General features: G+C 43.1%; 1 protein-coding gene and 1 long non-coding RNA gene across 2 annotated transcripts in view; one reads left to right on the forward strand and one right to left on the reverse strand.

The window, feature by feature from the left end:
* LOC142651737 (uncharacterized) overlaps nucleotides 1–19,848 on the reverse strand; it is a 28,918-nt gene extending 9,070 nt beyond the window's left edge. Inside the window, exons 1-2 of the long non-coding RNA XR_012847706.1 lie at nucleotides 19,691–19,848; nucleotides 9,972–10,048 (exon numbers count right to left, since the gene is read on the reverse strand). This is a non-coding gene — a long non-coding RNA (uncharacterized LOC142651737). The remainder of the gene's footprint in view (nucleotides 1–9,971; nucleotides 10,049–19,690) is intronic.
* A 75-nt stretch (nucleotides 19,849–19,923) lies between these two features.
* Nucleotides 19,924–23,633, forward strand: part of NSUN2 (NOP2/Sun RNA methyltransferase 2) — a 67,094-nt gene continuing 63,384 nt past the window's right edge. The window contains exons 1-3 of the mRNA XM_075826773.1: nucleotides 19,924–19,975; nucleotides 20,125–20,302; nucleotides 22,897–23,054. Of these exons, the coding sequence (XP_075682888.1) occupies nucleotides 20,201–20,302; nucleotides 22,897–23,054 (260 nt within the window). The 5' untranslated portion in view covers nucleotides 19,924–19,975; nucleotides 20,125–20,200. The remainder of the gene's footprint in view (nucleotides 19,976–20,124; nucleotides 20,303–22,896; nucleotides 23,055–23,633) is intronic.

The following is a 23,633-nucleotide window of genomic DNA, read 5'->3' on the forward strand; positions in this document are numbered from 1 at the left end:
TATAAGAAATTGACACTAACTTTAGAAAAATTGTATAGCTAAAACTACCTAAAATGCTTTGTAATTTTTTTGATTATAAAATGGACGCTAATCTATACGTCCACTACTGTAACTCCCTACCTATTCAGGTACTAGCTACCCCTAAACTACCGCTACCCTAACGTCCTACAGGTACTAGCCACACCTGACTATATTTTATTTAACTTTTTTTTTAACTTTTTTACCGTTTTTATATATAAAAAAAAAAAGACCCAAAAAACCCAGCATCAACAAATTACCACTGAGGCTGATTATAGACCTGCGCCAAAAAATGCGCACAGATGCCGATCAGTGATGGTGGTCACTGATCAGCGCTCAAGGGCAACAGGGCGCACACACGGAGACTGCTGGCAGAAAAATGGAAAAACAAAACCTGCGTAAAAAAAAAATATGACCACAGATGCTGATCAGTGATCTCGGTCTCAGCACTCAGTGGCCGCAGGGGGCACACACGGAGATGGTGCAAAACTGACCAAAAAAAGTCCTGTGCCAAAAATTGCTGGTCAGTGATGGCGGACACTGATCAGCGGCCGCAGGACGTACATGGAGGAGGGGTGATTGGGCGGGACTGGGAAAGGGAAATTTAGGAATCACTAGTGCTGCTGCTGCTGCTGCAAAAAATCAGCAGCAGCACAGTTGATGATGATGATCACAGTGAGTGATCACACAGCAGAATGCAGAAGAGGACGATCGCAGCACAGAAGACTTCAGCAAGTGTAAGTATTCGGTTCACAGACTACCACACCAGGTCTGCTCACCGTTCCTAACTGGAATGAGGTGGGCAGAACTGATCCAGGGTGTTTGAAACGCTCGCCATGGCTACGATTGGTCGGTCTATGCAGACCGACCAATGGTAGCGATCAAAGGGTGGCACCATCACCACTGCCTCACAAGTACATGGCAGTCACCGTACTCAGACCGTCTTTAGACACGGTGACCACTTAACGCTCCAACGTACCCATACGTTGAATTGCGTTAAGTACCTAACGACAACAATGTACCCATACGTTGGATGTCGTTTAGGCCTCATGCCCACTTCAGTGTTTTTCTTCAGGGCCTAGCCTTTTTTCTGACGGCTAGCACCCTGACCTATTCATTTCAATGGGGCCATGCACACTTCAGTTTTTTTTGACGGTCCCGTTGCTCCATTCCGATCCAAAGTAGAGCTTCTCCTACTTTGGTCCGAGATTCCGTGACCGTGAGGCCCATGCAAGTCAAAAAAACTGAAGGCACACGGAAGGCATCCGTGTGACGGAGCCGTTACCTAGCAACGGCCGGGCGGGGAGAAATACATTACAAAAATATTACACTAATTGGCAGCCACTTGTCTTTATCAATCACTGATAGAGAAAAGAGGCTGCTGATTAAAAATAAAATAAAAAGCAGTTTATACGTACCCGGTCGTTGTCTTGGTGACGAGTCCCTCTTCTTCCTCCAGTCCGACCTTCCTTTCTGATGCAGCAGCCTGTGATTGGCTGCAGAGGCCGCTGCAGCCTGTGATTGGCTGCAGAGGCGGTCACGTGGGATGAAGCGTCATCCCTGGAGGCCGGCCTTCTCAGGTCATCCTGACGTGCGTGACCGCCACTACAGCCTGTGATTGGCTGCAGCGGTGACATGGATGAAACGTCATCGCTGGAGGCCGGACAGGAGGAAAGTAAGTTGAACTAATTTTTTTTTTTTCATTCAAATTTTATTTTCCGAGCGCCGAGCATGGTACTGTCCAGGGTGCTGAAAGAGTTACCGCCGATTAGTGCAGCCCATTAACTCTTTCAGCACCCTGGACAGTACTAGGCGCTCGGAAACGGAAACACCGAGTGCACACGGGAGTGCACACGGCCGCTAAACCGGGCACACGGATCCGTCAAAAACAGCCGTGTAAACGGTGTCGGAAGTGTGCACGAGGCCTAAGGGGTTAACTAATAAAATAATGCTATCACCAATCTCAGTATTTCCCCCAGGTTTGGGTCCCATCAGTTAATTGACAAGTCCTGTACATCATCATCATCTTCTGTCTTCTGCACTTTACTGACTGTCACCCTTAGGGAAACCCACACAGTTGTTTTATTATTACCCACCTCCTGGTCACTTACTTATCTTCCGCTGTAAACACTTGGATGTTGCTGACAGGTTCACTCAAGTCTTTGGCCTTTGCTTTACTTTGACGATTGCTGATGTCATCAGGACTTGGTTTGGGCCTTCTCATCTGTCATACACTGTAGCTTGTTAGTGTATGCCACCGGGCTGTACACAGCACCTCATGCTGTGAGCCTGGGGTGAGTTCCCTCGTAGGCGGATTAGTGGAGTTTTATTATGACTATCCGCATCTAAATCGTCTTCCTCCGGCATGTTGCTTATCTGCAGGGCTGCTTAGAATTGTGAAACTGCCTTCAGTTCATGACAAGCACATTATATTGGCTCAGGCTGAGCCTGCCGCATCTCAGTGGTGGAGTTCATCATTTTGATAAGTCTTTGATTTAAGTTTCTTGGCACTTGCTGGGGACCCTACCTTTATCAATTGTTAAAATAAATGCTCATCTGGTCATAACATCAACATCTACATGCGCTGTAAAAAAACAAACGTCTTTATAAAAAAAAACAAAAAAAAACTTCTGTGTCCCACTGGACAGGGCATCGTAGAAAATGTGCAGCTACTGGGTAGATTTTATTTTGCACTTGGTGTAACACTTTTCATTAGGATTTGTACCTTGATCTGAGCTGATTACTGAAATGACCGTGGTCGCAGACCGCCACCTCTCCTTACCTGCTGACGACCGCGACTGCAGACCTCCCTCCTGTGGCCAACATCTCCTTCCCCTTCAGTGCATCCGGCCGCTCTGTCCTGTAATGTTCGCTGGGGGCGTGCGCTCGTTCACGGTCTGAAAGGGCCAGCGCACATATGTAATTAATTATTTAATTAATTAATTATTTTCCAGATCACCCTGGACTATAAAAAGGGCACTGCCCTTTCACTCCTTGCCTGAGCGTTGTTTTTATTCCTATGTTAGTCTTGCAGATGGTCCCTTAGTCGTATCCTGTTCCAAGTGTTCTCGTACCCTGCTACCTGTATCCCATGCTGTGTTTGCCCCTGAGCCTTTCAAGTGTTGGAGTCGTGTTGTGTCATTGCCATGCCTGCTGTTCTACACCATGTCTGGTGTGACCTGCCACGCCTGTTGTTACACCACGTCTGGTGCTATCTGCCAAAGCCTCTGCTATCTCTGGACTATATCAGGTACCCTTGTGCTACAAATTTTGTATAGACTTTGCATAGATTGTGACTTGGTCAGCTGCCACTCCGCTATGGCGGAGCGACCTAGTGGGTCCACATACCCCTGGATAGTGACAGTATGCTCAGACCATGGAACCCACTGGCCAATCTAAGACCGCAGTTCAGGTGATACAAACGGATATGCGTGACCCTACGTGCACATCAGGATCAACACCTCGTGGCTGTAAACTCCATCATCGCCCAACTGGATTAACCTCCTGCTCCCCTTCCGGATGTTGCTGCCGTTCCAGTGACCGTTAATCCCCCTGTCCCGGATCCATATTTTTGCTGCATCTTCCTCCTCGCTATGACGGTGACCCTAAAGCCTGTAGAGGGTTCATCAATCAATGTACCATCCATTTTAGACTGCGTGCTCACCTCTTCCCCTTTGATGAGGCCAAGGTAGAGTTCATTATTTCCGTTCTCGCTGGCAAGGCCCTGGCATGGGCGAACTCCTTCTTGGAATGAGAGGGTCCTGAATTCTCGGACCTAGCTTTATTCTTGCAGACTTTTCGTACTGTGTTTGAGGAGCCGGGTCGAATATCCTCTGCAGCGGCCACTCTGCTAACCCTCAAGCAAGGTGGGTCCACAGTAGGAGAGTATGCTACCTCCTTCCGTACCCTGGCAGCGGAGTTGGCATGGAATAAGAGGTGTTAGTGGTGACCTTTTGACATAGACTATTCTTGCACATCAAAGACGAGCTAGCAGCCCGCGATCTTGCTTCTAGAGGAGGAGGAGGCTGATCAAAATGGGTAATGATAGAATTCACTGCCACGAAGAGATAATCTTGGCATGCACGCAGGTCACGCATATCCACCTGCATCACGTGAAACGCTGTCTTAGGTTGGCCAACGGGTTCCAGGGCCTGAGTGTACTGTCACGATCTAGGGGTATGTTGACCCACTAGGCCGCTCCGCCATAGCGGAGTGGCAGCTGGCCAAACCACAGTCTATACAATCTATGCAAAAGTCCTTTAGCACGAGAGTACCTGTATGAGTCCAGACAGTAGCAGAGGCTTAGGCACGGGTAGAACTTGACGTGGCAGTTGGCAGCAGACGTGGCCGATGACAGCAGACGTGGCTGATGACAGCAGACATAGCCGATGACAGCAGACCTGGCTGATGGCAGCAGACATAGCCAATGATAGCAGACGTGGCCGATGACAGCAGACGTGGCCGATGACAGCAGACGTGGCCGATGACAGCAGACGTGGCAGATAATACACACGACTCCAACTGATGGCTTATGTACAGGAGACAATACAGAAACACAGGGTATGGGAACACGATACAACCAAGGGACCATTTGCAATATGGGTAGACAACAACAACACTCAGTCAAGGAATGAAAGGGCAGAGCCCTTTTTATAGTCCAGGGTGACCTGGGGATTGGATAGGGAATTTTTAGTAAGTGCGCGCGCGCGCTGGCCCTTTAAGCAAGGGGACGAGCATGCACCCCAACAGACCGTCCAGGACCGGACAGCCACACTCGGAGACGCTGCCAAGCGGCCAGGAGCCTGCGGTTGCGGGCCTCCGGCGGAGGTGAGCAGCAGAGGTCCGCGGCTGCAGCTATAACAGGTACGGCTATTTTTTTACAATCTCTAAAATAACTAACAATTCAGTTAGTATAGTAGATACATTTATACTAGTCTGCTTGTCAGACTCCACACGTTACAATATATATTGTAATGTCCCGGCTCCCCGCCACTACATGCTTACCAGTCCCAGTGTCCTGGCCCACGCTGTCGCCAGAAAACCGGGACAGTGGCCTCTTTAGCTGCCCGCTGATTCTTGTGTTCTAAAAGGACAAGCTAGTGCCAATTTTCAAATCCATCACCTCATGCTGTATAAAAGCCCTGCCTGTTCTGGAACGCATTGCCAGAGCAATTTGGTTTTCTTGTGTTCTTGTGTGTTCCAAGATTATCCCTGGATGGAGTGGTGTAAAGCACGCTGCCAATGGACTCCGTGCCCGCCGCCTGCCCTGACCTTCTGATATGTTTACCTAACTAACCTCCGCATCCTGCCCAGACCTTTTGGCTCTGCCTGAAGTCTCAGACCTGGCTCAGGAACTATAGAGGCAATGAGTTAGCCAGGACCAGCTGTACCAGCTACTACAGAATGTCTCGTCTCGACTTAATGCCATATCTACTCCTTCATCCCCTGTGGCGCTTGTGCAAACACCTCTAGCTACTGCACGTAGTCTAGGATTGCATTTACCTACTCCTCCACAATGTGAAAGGGACTCCATGCACGATCCACTTTGAGTTGCTGGCACATACATTTTCAACAGACCAAGCTAATGTCGTCTATATCCTGGACGAAGCTCTTGTAGCAACCTTCTGGGAGGGTCTAACTGGTCGCATCAAGGATGAGTTGGCAGGTTGAAATCTTCCAACTACTTTGAAATAATTAATTTCCTTGGCTACCTGTATTGATATACGTTTCCATGAGAGACAACAAGAGACAGACCGTGCCCATCGGGTACCTTGACTGGCATCTAAATTTCAGAGACCTCTTCTTGCTTCCACTACTGTTTTACCGGATGAACACATGCAAGTGGAAAGAATAAAACTATCTGCAGAAGAACGTCTAAGAAGATGCACCAACAACCTCTGTTTATACTGCAGTAGTAAAATACACTTTCTGAACAATTGTCCAGTGAGACCGGTACACTCCAATGCCTAGGGGAAGTGGGAGAGGCTATCCTAGGCAGTAAGTCTGCCTCTCAGAAGATGAGATACCTATTTGTCTACTGCTGGATTTTGCTTTACTGTATCAGCATTTCTAGGCTCTGCGGGGAATTTTCTCTGCCAATCACCTTTTACTCTCTATAAGATTCCAGTACTTCATGGGTGGGCCTGGGTTTGAATGGTCTAGCAGCTGCATGCAAGCCTTACTGCACTAAGCACAATGCCAAGCTTTGGATGGAGTGGTGTAAAGCATGCTGCCAATGTACTCTGGAGCAGTGGAAATGTGTTCTGTGGAGTGATGACTCACCCTTCTCTATCTGGAAGTCTTATAGATAAGTCTGGGTTAGGCGAATGCCAGTAGAACGTTACTTGCCTTACTGCATTGTGCCAACTGTAAAGTTTGGTGGAGGAAGGATAATGCAAAGGGATTTTCCAGGGTATGGCCTAAATTCCTTAGTTCCAGTGAAGTAAAATCTTAAACGACCCTCCAGTCAAAAAAAAACAAATAATTAAAAACGCCTAAATTATAGTTATCCTACCTGGTGGCCTTTACTTGCTTGATTATGGCTCCGCTTCCTTGTTACAGTCCCCGTTGTCCGGGATTCAAGATGGCCTAGGCTGTCTCAGACTTGCATATCGAGAGCGTTGTCTGCTTGTCTGAGACACGCCCCCACCTCCTCCACTGTCCTTGGATGGATCAGCGATGATGACGTCAGCGCTGTTTCCATCTTTTCAGACTCTTCCCCTGTTGGGTTCTTGACAGGGTTTCCGTCTGCAGTAACATCCTCACTGACAGCGCCAGGGACGTCAGGAATCAGCATTGGATGTAAGTATTCATTGTATACTTCTAAACTGTCTACTATGTTTTATTGTCTTTGCTTTTTTTATAGGTTTCTGTTTTTGAACTGCGTCATATCGTCGTGGGATTTACTTTTTACCAATAAAATGGTCAAAGATAGCTAAATTGGGAGAATGTTTATTTCAATAAAGTATTTATTTTTTCCCCACTGTATAACAGCGCTAGTAATGGAGGTGTCTGACTGATACCCCTCCATTACTGTCGCTAGGGCTTTGTGTTAGCCAGAGGTGTGCTATTTCCTTCTTTGGCTGACACTAAAGCCTCCATACTGTTACCCAGGACACCGAGAAGAGCCAGGAATCATCTGCAGCGGCCCATCTGACTTGATTGGCTGTCCCTGAGGTGACCGCAAGCAACTATTTTTACGATGGGAAAGGACCAATAGCCATGAACCTTCCCATCCTGCTAATATCAGACCGCGGTTGTTGGTTAACCCTTGGCTCGTTATTAAAATAGGGGGGAACCCCACATAGTTTTTCTTCATTATTTATGGCATAGTGGATTGCCTATTTTTAGAAATGTCATAAATAAATAATTTTGAAAAACTATGTGGGGTCCTCCCCTATTTCCACAGCCAGCCAAGGAAAACCAAAAGCCGCAGTTTGATATTATCAGTATGGGAAGATCCATGACCATTGGTCCCTTCCCATTCTAAAAATATCAGCCTTTGTCTGTCCCAGGATGTGCTTCTCCCGGTACCCCTGATGCATTTGGTACCGGGGGATAATAGTATGGAGGGTTTAGTGTCAGCCAAAGCTGTATATAGCAGACTTCTGGCTGACACCAATCCCCGGCGATAGTAATGGAGAGGTATCAGTCAGACCCCACCATTATTAGCGCTGTTATACAGTGGAAAAAAATACATTATTGAAATAAACACTCCCCCACTACAGCCCTCTTTGACCATTTTATTAATAAAAAGTACATCCCACGACGATCCGAAGTAGTCCAAGAAACGGAAACCTGTGAAAAAACGCAGACAATAAAACATACAAGACAATTTACAAGCATATAATTATATAGTACAGAAAGGAAGGATTTGATCCAGCGCTGCAGTGATGTTCTTTAAAAAGGAACGTATTCCCACTTTTATTGGTATCAAAAAAGACTTGTTAAAATGTCAAATAACAGGCTTGGCGTCAATACACTCAGAAATATATCAAAAGCCGATATCAGGTAACACTATTTTACATGCTAGCTCAAACCATCCAAAGCATACTGTTACGTCAATACCTATCGGAGAATTCATAAGGGCAAAAAGGAATTGTAGTACAAACCAAAGTTTTGAAAGGGAACAACATAACATGAGTAAAAAATTGGCTGGGAGGGGTTATAAAAATTGGATGCTCAAAAGGGCCAAAGAGATAGTGAGAACCAAAGATAGACAAAATCTATTAATAGATAAATCTGATGTCACTCCTATCAATAAAACAGATAAGGAGATTCCCACATTGAGCTTACAATATAGCAATCAGTTTCCCATTATTAAAAATATGATTAATCGATATATTCCAATACTGTACGACGATGCAAGGTTGGAATGTATATTAAAACAAGGGTGCAGGATAGTGGCACGTAGAGGATCGACAATAGGGAACATTTTATCACCCTCACTACTAAAAACTAATATAAGTAATCCAACATGGCTCGAACAAGAGGGTTTCTACAAATGTGGATCCCACCCATGTAAGGTGTGTAATTATACTAAAGTCATCAGAAAGTTCGAAGACTCCAGCGGCCAAAACAGTTATCCCATAAAGTCATACATCAATTGCAATAGTGATCACGTAATATACATAATAGAATGCACGAGTTGCAATTTGAAGTATGTGGGGAGCACTACCAGAAGGTTTAAAATAAGAATTTTGGAGCATCTCAGTTATATTAGGAATCCGGCAATTATTAACATATCCAATGCCGCACGACATTTTATCACCTGTCATAATCGTAATATAACCTATTTGAAAACTTATGCTATAGAAAAAATAAGGAACAATATTCGCGGGGGTGATTTGAAAAAAACACTTCTGACACGTGAAGCGTTCTGGATATTCAATCTAAAAACAAGATTCCCGCATGGTCTGAATTTGAGGAAGGAATTGATGTTTCTATATTGAATCGGCCAGGATAACTAAATCCCTTCATTGTTTCTATTTGATCCGCTTTGGACTTCATAACAGTTATATGTAGTTGGTTTTATTGAAAAAATTGATATTCTATGTGCATATTAATTCTGACATATAGAATATAGTATATAAATAATCATCTCTATATCAACTACAATTAATCTTTTATGATAAAATGGAAGTTTATAAATTACATTTCATCTTCTCAAATAGAAGTTAACATAAACCATTTTTTACCTGCACGACCTTATTTAGGTCACGCAATGGTCACACCCTTAACTATATTTTCTATAGCAGTCAAGGTGACATCTTTATTAATATCAACATGAATGTCATCTAAATAATAATTCTCATACAGGGGACAAATAACGGTTTTTGTATTTGCTCACATTAATTGAATCGTTAACATGAAGGTAATATATCACAACTATTAGTTTAGACATTCCAATCGGAATCACCAATTTTTTCGATATTATTACATTTATGTCCAAACTCATAAAAATAACAAAAGCATTAGCCAATGTTCTGTGCGTCAATAGAGTGACAGCCGACATAAAGCTTATATAGTAATTTTCAAAGTCATAAGTATATATGAATATCTGGGTAGTTATAATAAAATATTAAACCCCTAAATACAATATTATGACATGACTACATCTCAAATTAACTTATACAACTATAAGTTTCCACTATATATATTTTATTCACTTGTTTATGGAAGAATTTCCCAAAAAAATCCAGTGTAAAACTCAGTTGATTATATCTCTAGGTTTACAGGAGTGTTAGGAGAAATTCATTTCTATTACATATGTATAAACCTAATCAACTGTGTTTTTTGTTTATGATGTATTTCAATTTTAAAATTTTCTTTCTTTCTTCTGAATGTCCGTTTTTATGTTTTTCTTATGTTGAAACTGGTTGCAACTTTGGTATGTAATTGGGAATCATTCACACACAAGGACATGAGGTTAACAAAAGTTTGTACATACTCACATTCGTGTTGAGTTGCCAGGGTCCCGTTCAGGATGCGGTTGTTTACGATCCGTTTTCCGACTGCGATTTTTCATGTTCTATATTACAACAAGCCGTAAGTTAATAAATTACTCAAATTAGGGATTCAGATGTATAAACATCATACAAAATCCCAAAAAAGAATTAAAAACGGCAAAATAGACAATAAAAACATAAGTATTGCAGTGACCCTGAGGTTCCTTGCACAGTGTTCATTTATATACCTGGAAGGGTTAATTGTTATATCTAACCACCAAAACACATACATAGGGTGTCTCTGATTAACCACCTGGTAAACTCCACCCATCTAAAATCAACTATATAAACCCATACTATTGTGTCCCAGTGAGTGAATGAATGCCATGACTAAGAGCACCAGCCGTGCTTGAAACGCGTAGGCCCATTACACCTACTGAATACTGCCTTGACGCCAAGCCTGTTATTTGACATTTTAACAAGTCTTTTTTGATACCAATAAAAGTGGGAATACGTTCCTTTTTAAAGAACATCACTGCAGCGCTGGATCAAATCCTTCCTTTCTGTACTATTACCTACCGTGGACCGTTGCGGAGATCCGGGCGAAGCAGGACTGTCAGGAGGCGAGCTGGTGAGCTGGAGGTTTCCTCCCCCTGTATTACCATATAATTATATACTTACATGCAGAAGCTGATTCCTGATGTCACCGACGCTCAGTGAGGCTGTTGCTGCAGCTGACACCCCTGCCAAGAACCCAGCAGGGGATTGGTCAAAAGAGATGGACACAGCGCTGATGTCATCAGTGCTGCTCCATCTGAGGGCAGTGGAGGAGGTGGGGGCATGTCTCAGAGAAGGCTACCAGGTAGTAGTATAGAAGGAAAAGGGAAATGGGAGGAAACCTCCAGCTCACCGATCTGACACTCCTGTGTTGGTAATCGCCCGGGTCAGCCGCGACGGCACACGGCAGCAATAGCAGAAAAAAACAGAAATGATCCAGCGATAGTGATATCAAAAATGGGAAAAAACTAGGTTTCCACTTTATTGAAATGCAAGCTGTCAGAGCTTGGAATAGAACATCAGGAGGAAAAACAAAGTGGTGATGCGGCAATAGATTAGCCTACGCGTTTCAAGCACTTAGGCTGTGCTCTTAGTCATGGCTGTATCGAGTGAGCTCCTGCAAGCCGAGAGTGAATAAATACCTAAGAAATTGGAGGTTGGACCTTGAACGTAACGACTCTCTCAGGTGTGATAATTGCATATCAGGAAGTAAATCCTCCGTAGCGAAATAAATTAGAAAATGTATAGTAACTTGGTTTTATATAACAATGTCATCAATATATAATGATAGAATAACCACCAGATGAAGATAAGGAAAAGATGAAATATATATAGCATTGTACAAGTCATATAAAATCGCTGGGATTCATTATAGGATCACATCACTGAAGCTTGCTGAGCGGCACCCGACACATATCCAATCATGGAAAACATGTGAAAAGAGAAGAGAAAACCGTGGAAAAATGTAACGAATATATACATTTGGCATGAGGAAAAACAAACAACTGTATACAAACAAATAACATGTATAAACACATGAGAAAAAAACATACATATGTTAAATAAAATTACGATAATGGAAAAAGTACCTCCGGAAAATGCCTGATACTTAGAATAACATACATATTTACGGCATATTAATTCTTGTTATGGGGGATATATGATGATAATGATGGAAATACATAAATGCAAATGAATAAATGTTAATGTAGCCCCATAAACTAAAGAAATCGGAGAAAATATTTCTATGTTGAATCGAATAAAACGAAAAAGAAAAAAAATGTATGTATAAATAATGATCAATGCATAATGATTATAAATGAATGTATGTAAACTCCTATAATATATATAAACAAATTTTATTTAGGATAAAAACAGGGAGCTAAATCTCAATGTGGAAAACCTTGTATACGAAATAAGAAACATAAAAACGAAAAATCTTGGTGTGAAAATATCAAATTGAAGCCGACATTGGTAAGCAAATAAATGAGAGTATATATATATATATATATATATATATATATATATATAAATATATGTTTAAGATTGGAAAAGCTGAAGTATATTGTCTAAGTTGATGCCTGTACATGAAGATATCAATATATCAATTAAATCTGGGATCTAATGAAAGAGTACATGGAAACTAACCACGGTGTTACAATGCTGTGGAACCTGGCTATAATGTAGTAGATAAATGCATAAATGCATAATAGTGTTGTATTATAGAAATATTGGACCCTTGAGGTAAACAGGACATGTGATATGTGAGTCGAGTGTATATCAGAGATAAATGCCAGCTAATAGATGAAATATACTACAGAAGAAGGAAATTCACTATTATCGAAAATATGATATATTAATATATTAGTTAAATGTTATAAGACAGATAAATAATGGAGACTAATCTTTCACATAGGGAACTAGTGTGTAAATATTAATAATGGAACATTAGTTCCTTACGGAGATTAAGACCATTTGGGAATCTGGTGTTCAAATGGTAAATCCAAAAGGCTTCCCTTGTCAATAGTCTATGTTTCAGATCGCCTCCTCTGATAGTTTTGATCATTTTTTCTATACCGTAAATTTTGAGAGAATCAATATTTCTGTTGTGGCAAGTGATGAAATGTTTGCTAACATTTGAAATGTTAACGATAGCTGGATTTCTGATATAACTCAGATGTTCAAGGATTCTGATCTTTAGTTTCCTTGTGGTACATCCCACATATTTTAATTTACATTGTGAGCATTCCACTATGTAGACCACATGATCGCTATTACAATTCATATGAGTTTTAATTGAAAAGTTGGTCGTGTCATGGGAGTCAGAAAAAGTTTTTGTAGTTTTACTGACCGTGCAAACCTTGCAAGGGTGGGACCCACATTTATAGTAACCTGTATAATGCAACCATGTTGGAGACTTAGCTTTTGATGGTAAACAGGAGGGGGAAAGAATGTTCCCCAAAGTGGGTGCCCGACGAGAGACTACTCTAAAACCATTTGCTAAGATGGATTCTAGTTTGGGATCTTCAAATAAAATAGGAATATATCGATGAACCATTGCGCGAATTTCAGAAAACTGATTGCTATATTGCAATACAAGCGTAGGTTTAGATGTATTTTTTAATGTCGAAATATCCCTACTTGTTTTGTCCTTATCAAGGGAGAGTAAGTCATTCCTATCCTTTTGATTCACTATTGCTCGAGCCCGGTCTAGTGTCCATTTTTTATAACCTCTGTTTGTTAATTTGTTATATATTTTTTGTTGTTCCAATAAAAAACCCTGTTTGTTGGTGCAATTCCTCTTTGCCCTAGTCAGTTCTCCTACAGGAATAGACGAGATAGTGTGCCTAGGGTGACTGCTGGTAGCATGAAGGATTGTATTGCCTGAAATTGGTTTGTGGAAAATCTCCGTTTGTATGCCCTTATCTGCAGACCCCATAAGTGTTAAATCCAGAAAGTGAATAGTGGAGGGATGGTGAGTGTATGTAAATTTGAGATTAAATCCATTCAAATTGAGAAATTCCAAAAAAACAGGTATGGCAGATACATCTCCCTCCCAGATGATCAGGAGGTCATCAATGTATCTGCCATACCAATGTATAGAATGAAAAAAAGGATTGCTGGCAGAAAAAATGGTGGTTTCCTCCCACCAAGCCATAACCAAATTGGCAATGGAGGGGGAGAACTTAGCACCCATTGAGACTCCACTGTTTTGCAAGAAAAACATGCCCTCATAAATGAAGAAGTTGTGTGTTAGCAAAAACAGTAAAACATCTGACATAAAGACCTGTAGTGTCTCTTCATATGCACTATATTTGGATGTATGATGTTGTAGTGCTTGAATTGCTATATGATGTGGTATAGAGGTATATATAGCCACAACGTCACAACTTAACCAGGAGAACTTGGGCTCCCAGGGTTTTTTGTCAAAGATGTGTAACACATCCTTGGTATCTCTGAGATGTCCAGGGGTCCTTTGGACAAGGGGCTGTAACAAGTAATCGAGCCACTCAGAGAGTTTTTCTGTGAGTGACCCGATACCCGAAACAATAGGGCGCATGGGTGGCGGAATAATGCCCTTGTGGGTCTTGGGTAAGGCATACAAAATCGGAGTAATAGGGCTCTTAATAAAGAGATAGTCATATTGTTTTTTTGTTATGGTGCCATTCCCTAGACCTTTGTCAAGCAATTTGATAAGACGTTGTTGAAAGATAGTGGTAGGGTTGGAATCTAATTTGATATAAGTATCCGTATCATTTAGCATTTCTGCTATCTGTTTAGTATATGTACAACGATCCATGATGGTGATAGTTCCCCCTTTATCTGATTTGCGAATAACAATATCAGTATTATTTTTTAAGCATTTTATTGCATCTTTTTGATCTTGTGTAAGATTGTGCTGTGGTTTTGTTTTATGACTGTTATCAGCAATTTTATGTAATTCTCGCTCCATAATAGACTGGAATCTCTCCATGGAGTCAGTTCTAGACTGAGTAGGATAATACAAAAAGTTAGATAATGGAAATTTGCTAGCTGAAATATCAGAAGGCAATACATTTTGTTCTGCAAGATCAACTAAGTCAGATAGAGTAGCTTGTTCATAAAACATAAGTGAACGGAAAATGTTAGTGTCACATGGATGAATATCTGGAGTGACAGGAAAATTTTCCGTAAGTGTATTAGTGTCTATAGAGAAGTGCCTCTTAATGGTCAAATTGCGTATAAATTTGTTAATATCTAACAAAGTATGAAAAACATCAAAATCTTTATTAGGAGCAAAATTAAGACCAAGGGAAAGCACTTCAATCTGAGTGGGAGAAAGAGGCGTTTGGGACAGATTGATAACATCCATGGACTCATTCAAAGTCTCTGATTGCGTAGTCGACGTGGCAGTATGGTATCTGTTGTTTCTATGTTTCCTGCCCCCCCTGCGCCCGCGTTTTTTGGGGGGCCACGTCTGACTGGAAAAGAGTGTCTATACGAGCCAGCTTCTCGCGGTAAATCGAAGTCAGATGTCCCCTCGCCTCCATCCGTTGTTTCTGGCTCAGTTGAGCTAAAACTGACTCTACGTTGGCTTGTTTGTCGTTGTCTATGTCTTCTACGATCTTTAAGGATGGATTTGGATTTGTTTGAGAAAACATCTCTTCTGGTCCAGTTGAACACTTCACCTTTAGCGTAATCCTCTGTATCTCTGAGGAACTTGCTTTTTTTTGTATCCATGATAGATTGTTCTAACTGATCAATATATTTGTGTGTTCTGGATTCCAGAATAGAGAAATCAGGTGAGCTGGATAGTTTATTGGTTTCCTCCTTCAACCTTTGGATGTCCAGATTTAGTTCCGCCAATTTGGTCTCTTCTTGTTGGGTAATGAGACCCATTAATTTGAGAGAGCATTCTGATAGGGTGATATTCCATGCTTCTGTGAATTCCGTTGAATATTGGAACCAGGTAGCTTAAAGGAAAGGTGTCATAAAAATGTATAATTTCTACGTTTTACACAGCGAGATGTGCTGCAGAGTAGCCACCCTTTTATTGTTCACATAAACATCAGATTAGCGGATGAACAAGTATTTGATCGTTCATTGACTGATCATTGCCCTGTTTAAAAAAGGGCAATGATCGGAAACAAGCGTTCATATGACAGTGAGAGAAAGTAAGTGCACACCTGAGGCAGAGTGTGGGAGAGTATTATTTGGGGAGGTCTAGTTATGGCCATTGGGTGTCACTCTCCATCAAGCACCATACTCTGTTGACCTGACTGTAAAGTATATAAAGTATACCCTCTCATCCTGTGAAAAAAATTGTGAAGAGAGCTGTTTACTCATACCTCCCAACCGTCCTGGATTCAGTGGGACAGTCCGGGATTCCAGGTGGTGTCCCGCTGTCCCGGGCAGTCGGAGGTTTGTCCCGCTGTCAACTGTATCTGCGTCCCCAGACACAGATACATTTGAACCCAATTCTGAAGCCGGGAACCATCAGGTCCCTGCTTCAGAATTAGTTCAGAGGGGAAGAGCAGAGGGATCGCTGACGACTCCCCGGGCACAGCGCTACTTTATGGACAGTGACGTCAGTAGCTACTCCTTGAGCGGAATCCCCGTTGCCGATGATCTAGAAGAAACCCCTAAGGTCACTGTCCATATATAGACATTGACGTCAGGGGCTCCTCCTGGAGCGGAATACCCAGCTAGAGTCGGCATATATGGACAGTGACATCAGGGCTTCCCCTAGGAGCAGAATCCCGGCTTATGCTCTGGCTGGAGAATTTGCTCCTAGTGGGAGTCCCAATGGCGCTACAGGGGGGTGGCACTATCTTCAAAGGGGGGTGTGGCATTATCTACATGGTCAGTGGCACTATATAGGGGCACTATCTACAGGGGACACTGTGGTGCTATCTACATGGGCACTATCTACAGGCGCACTGTATCACTATCTACAAGGGCACTGGCACTGGGGCAGCTAAGGGGGCATTATACTGTGAAAGGGCAGCTAGGGGGCATTATGATTTATAGGGTCAGCTTTGGGGGCATTAGACTGTATGGAGCAGCTATGGGGGCATTATACTGTATGGGGCATCTGTGTGGGCATTATACTGTATGGGGCATTATACTATATGGTCCAACTATGGGGGCATTATGCTGCATGGGGTCAGGTATGGGGCATTATGCTGAATGGGGAAATTTGTTTGGGCATTATAATGCATGGGGGCATCTGGATGGGCATTATACATGGGAGAATCTGTGTGGGTATTATACTGTATGGGGCATCTGTGTGGGCATTATATTGTATGGAGCATTATACTGTATGGGGCAGCTATGGGGCATTATGCTGCATGGGGCAGCTATGGGGCATTATGCTGTACTGGGGAATTTGTTTGGGCATTATAATGCATGGGGGCATCTGGATGGGCATTATACATGGGAGAATCTGTGTGGGCATTATACTGTAAAGGGCATCTGTGTGGGCATTATACTGTATGGGGGCATCTGTGTTGGCTTTATACTGTGTGGGTGCATCTATGGGGCAGTATACTGTATGGTGGCAGCTATGGGGGCATTATACTGTATGGTGGCAGCTATGGGGACATTATACCGTGTGGGGGCAGCTATTTGGTATTAAACTGTGTGGGAGGCACTATGGGAGCATGATACTGTGTGGGCTGAACCGAGTGTGTATGGGCAGGGATTGGGTGGGATTAGAGGCGTGGCTTAAAAGAAAAAAAAATTGCCGCAGTTGTCCCTCTTTGTGATACTTGAAAGTTGGGAAGTATGGTTTACTCAAGGACTGTGTTCAAAAATAAATATGTGCGCCCATTAATAGTGCCAGACAAAAAATAAAACAGACAACATGCGAACTCTACCTCACCCCAGCACATTTTCAGGAGGTAACACATGATTAGACAACAAGTGGCTTTCTCTCCTAAAGTGTTTTGTTCAGCAGGGTGGTCATTTTTGCAGAAATCTCCTCTGCCCTTATGGAATATCTTCCACTTGTTAGGAGACTCCTTGGAAATTTTGGCGAGTTAACAAGTGCCTGCCCACTCAACACCTTTATGTTGAGGGGGGAACAAAAGGTTTAGAAAGATAAGTTAGGTGAGAGTCAGACCTCTGGAACCCTTCCACTGTAAACAGGATCCAACACTGTTCCAATCCCTATGCAGAGAGTTGACACCTGCTTATCCTGCACTCTGGTTGAGAACAGAGATTTGAGACCCTTTTGTTCTGAGAAACGGTGGGGGTCCCAGCCCACACACCTAAATTAAGGTGGCCAAACACATTAGATAAATGTTGGCCGAACTAGCTCATTTTGGCAGGATCGGATCACTATCCAAAGTGTATGGGGGTCTCCCAAATCTCCACCGTCGGCAGAAAGGATCAGGTAAGGATTGGCGGAAAGGATCAGACAAGTTGGATTTTAACGTGCCCAATTCTTTTGTACCCTCAGAAGAAAAGCTTCTGCCAGAGAGGTCTGAGGGTATGTTCACACGCTTAGCAAAAAACGTCTGAAAATACGGAGCTGTTTTCAAGAAAACAGCTCCTGATTTTCAGAAGTTTTTTAAGCAAACTATCGTTTTTCGCTGCGTTTTTACGGCCATTTTTGGAGCTGTTTTTCTATTAAGTCAATGAAAAACGGCTCCAAAAATGGCTTAATAAGTGACAAGGACCGCTTTTTCGCGGGCGTTTTTTAAAGCGGCTGTTTTGAAAAAACGCCCTGTCGGAATAGAACGCAGTTTTTTCCATTGAAATCAATGGGCAGATGTTTGGAGGCGTTCTGCTTCCGATTTTTCGGGCGTTTACAGCCCGAAAAATGGCCAAAGATAAGCCACATGAACAGCCATTTTTTTTTTAGCAACTTGCAGCGTTTTTTACGGATGTTTTTAGTGCTGTTTTTCTATAGAGTCAATGAAAAACGGCTCCAAAAACGTCTCGAGAAGTGACATTCACTTCTTTTTCGCGGGTGTCTTTTTACGCGGCAGTTTTTCAAAACAATCACGTAAAAAAACGGCTTGTCGGAACAGAACAACGTTTTTCCCATTGAAAAACGTCTGGAAGACGGCCGAAAATAAGGGTATGTTCACACGGGCTATTATCGGACGTTTTGCAGAACGCCTCCAAACATCTGCCCATTGATTTCAATGGGAAATACGGCGTTCTGTGAAGAAGTGCATGTCAAAAGTGCAAACGGCCACGAAAAAGATGTGAATGTCACTTCTTGAGACGTTTTTGGAGCCATTTTTCATTGACTCCCTAGAAAAATAGCTCCAAAAACGGCTGTAAAAAACACTGCGAAAAACGCAAGTTGCTTAAAAATGGCTGAAAAGCAGGAGCTGTTTTCCCTTGAAAACAGCTCCGTATTTTCAGACGTTTTTGATTTTGTGTGTGCACATACCCTAAGGGTATGTTCACATGGGCTATTTACGGCTGAAAAATCGGAAGCAGAACGCTTACAAACATCTGTTCATTGAATTCAATGGGAAATACGGCGTTCTGTTCCGACGGGGCCTTTTTTTAAAGCCTCGTTTTCCAAAAACGGCATGTAAAAAGACGCCCGCGAAAAAGAAGTGCATGTCACTTCTTGGGACGTTTTTGGAGCCGTTTTTCATTAACGCTATAGAAAAACAACTCCAAAAACGACCTAAAAAAATGTGAGTTTGCTTAAAAAATGGCTGAAAATCACACGGCTTATTTTCGGCACGTAAACGCACGAAAAATCGGAAGCATAACGTCTTCAAACATCTGCCCATTGATTTCAATGGGAAAACGGCGTTTTGTTCCGACAGGCCGTTTTTTTACTCGGCCGTTTTGAAAAGCGACCACGTAAAAAAACGCCTGCAAAAAAGAAGTGCATGTCACTTCTTGAGCCGTTTTTCATTGACTCTATAGAAAAATAGCTCCAAAAACGGCAGCTGTTTTCCCTTGAATACAGCTCCGTAGTTTGAGACGTTTTTTGCTAAGCGTGTGAACATAGCCTTATTGTTCTCGTTGACCTCATTATAGTGTAGTTTTAACTCTTTCCTTCCCAGAATGCCTAGCTTTGCGGGAACACTGACGGCAGCTATACATATGCCACCTTCACTTTTATGACCTGTCTTGTTATGGCCTCTTTAATTACTCGTTTTGCTTTTTTTTTTACATACATGATCTACACACTTCAAAAGCAGGGCCTGTACCTTCTGTCGAACATGGGATGTTTCGTTTTTCAGTCCCTAAATATAAAATGAGTGTCAAAACATGAAATTACAAGAGTACCTGACAGCTAAAACAAAGAAAACCGCTCCACTATAGCCCATAAATGTATATTAGCTGAAAAGTGGTACATTTGCCCTTATCAAACATGTCCGGCGAAGACTTTAAGGCCATTATTTACGACGTCACTAAACGTTGTTCCTTATTGGCAGCCGCTTCTGTCCCTTCTGCTTCCTCGGCACCCGTAGTGACGTCACAAGTACGGTCAGGTATGGGAATGCTCTATCTACACGTGTTATCCAGTAGTAGCGTGTTAGCGCCCGGTGGGCAATCCTTCAGAGCAGTCGATCACATAGGCGCAGTCTGACATGTCATCTGTGTATTGTGTTATATAAGTCTCTGTTCCGTTATTCCCTAGGAACTCCAGCTCAGCATCGAGGACCTCCGAGCCTGTAAAGATATTTACACGCTGCTGCCAAGTACTGTGCAGGGTGATGGGGCGCAGAAACCGGCGCAACCGTAAGAGGGAGCAGCGCCCTGCAGTGCAAAGGACACCAGCTGAGGAGGAAGAGAGGCGCAAGGCGAGAGAACAGGCGGTGAGGGAGAATTGGACCGTGCAGTCTTGGGGGATGGGGTGCTGAAAGTCTGCAACCTCCTATACTCGGGGCTATGGACCTCGTAATGCAAGATCGGTTTTTATTTAAAGGATGAGGAGATTAACAATTTACTCCACCCCCAAATCTTCCTTACCAGAGGGCCTCACGTGTCCAAGATCAAGTGGAAGCTTGGTCTGGTCCCTGTTAGAATGCAGCTGTCCCTGCAATAGTGAGGAGGACTGGCAAAGCCGTGTGCCCACCAGATCTCCTCCAGGTGTGCAGACTTATGACATCGGTGACCGTATTAGCGAAGATTTGGGGGTCCGCAGAACAAATCTCCAGCTAAACTTTTAAGAGCACTGTTTCTTCTTGCTTTTTTTCATCTAAGGGTATGTTCACACCTTCAAGATCGATGTGGATTATTTATTACTATAATATTACTATTATATTATTATATTATATTACTAGGGCCACAACCGTATAAACACAGGAATTTCCGTCTGGATTTTCTGTGTAGAAATTCCAAAGCGTATTTGCGAGAGAAATGTTGCAGATTGAGAATACGCATCGAAAGTCAATTTCTGCATGGGTTTTCTGTATTTTTTCCCGCAGCGTATAGATGAGATTTGTTCAAATCTCATCCACTTTGCTGCTACTGGAATTTCCGCATGGAAAATACATGTGAAAGTTTAGCATTGTTTACTGTGTGTAGACGTAACCTAAAAGAACCCGCAGCAGAAATCAAAGGACGACAGTCAGATTTCTGCCACGGTTGTGTCAGCGCATGTGAATAGAGTTACAGAAACCCCATTCGCTTGCATTGGAGGCAGATTTGATGCAAATCCAACCCTGACCGTGTAAACAACCCTAAGGCTGGGTTCACACGAGCACATTACGTCCGTAATGGACGGACGTATTTCGGCCGGAAGACCCGGACCGAACACACTGCAGGGAGCCGGGCTCCTAGCATCATAGTTATGTACTACGCTAGGAGTCCCTGCCTCTCCGTGGAACTACTGTCCCGTACTGAAAACATGATTACAGTACGGGACAGTTGTCCGGCAGCAAGGCAGGGACTCCTAGCGTCGTACATAACTATGATGCTAGGAGCCCGGCTCCCTGCAGTGTGTTCGGTCCGGGTCTTCCGGCCGAAATACGTCCGTCCGTTACGGACGTAATGTGATCGTGTGAATCCAGCCTAACAGTATCTGGTGGTAGATATTGATCTCGAAGCAAGCTAGAATGTATACTGGATATATGTTGTCTTAAGATGAGCGCTAAAAATAGCACTCTTTTACATTGGCACCTGTTATTCTATCCAAGATTTTTTTTTTACAAAAATACTTGACTTAAGAGGACCTGTAACTCCCCTGTGTGGTGTAGTATGGACGTCCGGTAGGCTCTCCTTTGTGGTGTAGTATAGTGGATCGGTCGGCTCTCCTGTGTGGTGTAGTATAGTGGATCGGTCGCCTCTCCTGTGTAGTGTAGTATAACGGACCGGTCGGCTCTCCTGCATGGTGTGGTATATCAGGCCGGTCAGCTCTCCTACGTTGTTTGTTTGGTATGGAGGACCGGTCGGCTCTCGTGCGTGGTGCGCTATGGAGGACCGGTCGGCTCTCGTGCGTGGTGCGCTATGGAGGACCGGTCGGCTCTCGTGCGTGGTGCGCTATGGAGGACCGGTCGGCTCTCGTGCGTGGTGCTCTATGGAGGACCGGTCGGCTCTCGTGCGTGGTGCGGCACGAAGGACCGGTCGGCTCTCCTGCGAGGTTTCTCAGTTGATCATGTACGCTTGTGTTTTTTATTTTTTTTAAGTCGATTTTAAAGAGGCTCTGTCACCAGATTATAAGTGCCCTATCTCCTACATAATCTGATTGGCGCTCTAATGTAGATAACAACAGTGGTTTTTATTTTGAAAAACGATAATTTTTGAGCAAGTTATGAGTAATTTTAGATTTATGGTAATTCGTTTCTTAATAGATAACTGGGCGTGTTTTTACTTTTTACCAACTGGGCGTTGTACAGAGGAGTGTATGACGCTGACAATCAGTGACCAATCAGCGACCAATCAGCGTCATACACTTCACTTCTCATTGTTCCAGCCCATTGTTAGTGTGATTGTGCAGTGAGGAAGCTGGGCTGGAACAATGAGAAGTGTATGACGCTGATTGGTCACTGATTGGTCAGCGTCATACACTCCTCTGTACATACACGTCGTTAGTCCAACAAATTAAAAAGTTATACCCATTTAACGAACACGTGCTAAAAAGGGCTAAACGGTGTCTGGTCCTTAAGGCTCAAAATAGCCCAGTCCTGAACTGGTTAAGAAAGTCATTAGCATAAAGCTAAAATAGGTCATAACTCCATCAAAAATGATTGTTTTCTAAAAAAACAAAACACTGCTGTAAACTACATTAGAGCGCCGATTACATCATTTACAACATAGGGAACTTATAATGTGGTGACAGAGCCTCTTTAAGTCCATGTTAAAAATATTTTTTTATTTGTTGCGGATCCACAACAGCGTTCAGTACAATACAAGTAAATAGCGTTTTATGGGTTTAGTCCATAACATAGATTTTGTGTTTGTATCTAAGGCTTGGGAAAGTGGCTATACTGAAATAATCAAAGAAAACAAACTCTTTGAGCATTATTACCAGGAGCTGAAGATTGTACCAGAGGGGGAATGGGAGCAGTTCATGTCTGCAATGCGGGAGCCTCTTCCAGCCACAATAAGAATCACTGGATACAAAAGGTACTTCTGACTTTACAGTGCATCACATAACATAGACTATTAGGGCTAAGACCCTATTCACACTGCGTTGTGATCTCCTTTTTAACGCATATGTTGGGAAAGTCTCCCGACGTAAACGTTAAATGGAGCCAGTGACGGATGCCATACAGTGGCATCTGTCACTTATTGACTAATGACATATGTTTAAAACGTATACATCATGAACGCTTATGACTGTTCACGACGTATATGTTAAACCGAGCTATTATGGCTTATGGATGACTGCGCCACTGTTGGGCATCCGTCACAGCCTTTATTTAGTGGATACGTCAAGAAGCTCCAGTGACGTAAATGTCTATATATGGACCGTTCTCCCCCAGAGTAGAACCCCACACTCACATGGCAGCCCGAGTATCCCCCCTTTAAGATAGTCTTTGCTGGAGTCCCCAACTGCTTATCTCTGCCTGGGGAAGCTACATCCTTGGAGGTTCCCTTTTGGTCGCTGACCATTAAGGTAACAGTCCAGACAGTTACGTCGCCAAAGCTCCAGTGACATAACTTCCCTGGGCGGCGATAAGTAGTTGGGGACTCCGGCTGCTT

Source organism: Rhinoderma darwinii, chromosome 5 (genome assembly GCF_050947455.1).
Source record: "Rhinoderma darwinii isolate aRhiDar2 chromosome 5, aRhiDar2.hap1, whole genome shotgun sequence".
Classification (NCBI taxonomy): Eukaryota; Metazoa; Chordata; class Amphibia; order Anura; family Rhinodermatidae; genus Rhinoderma; species Rhinoderma darwinii.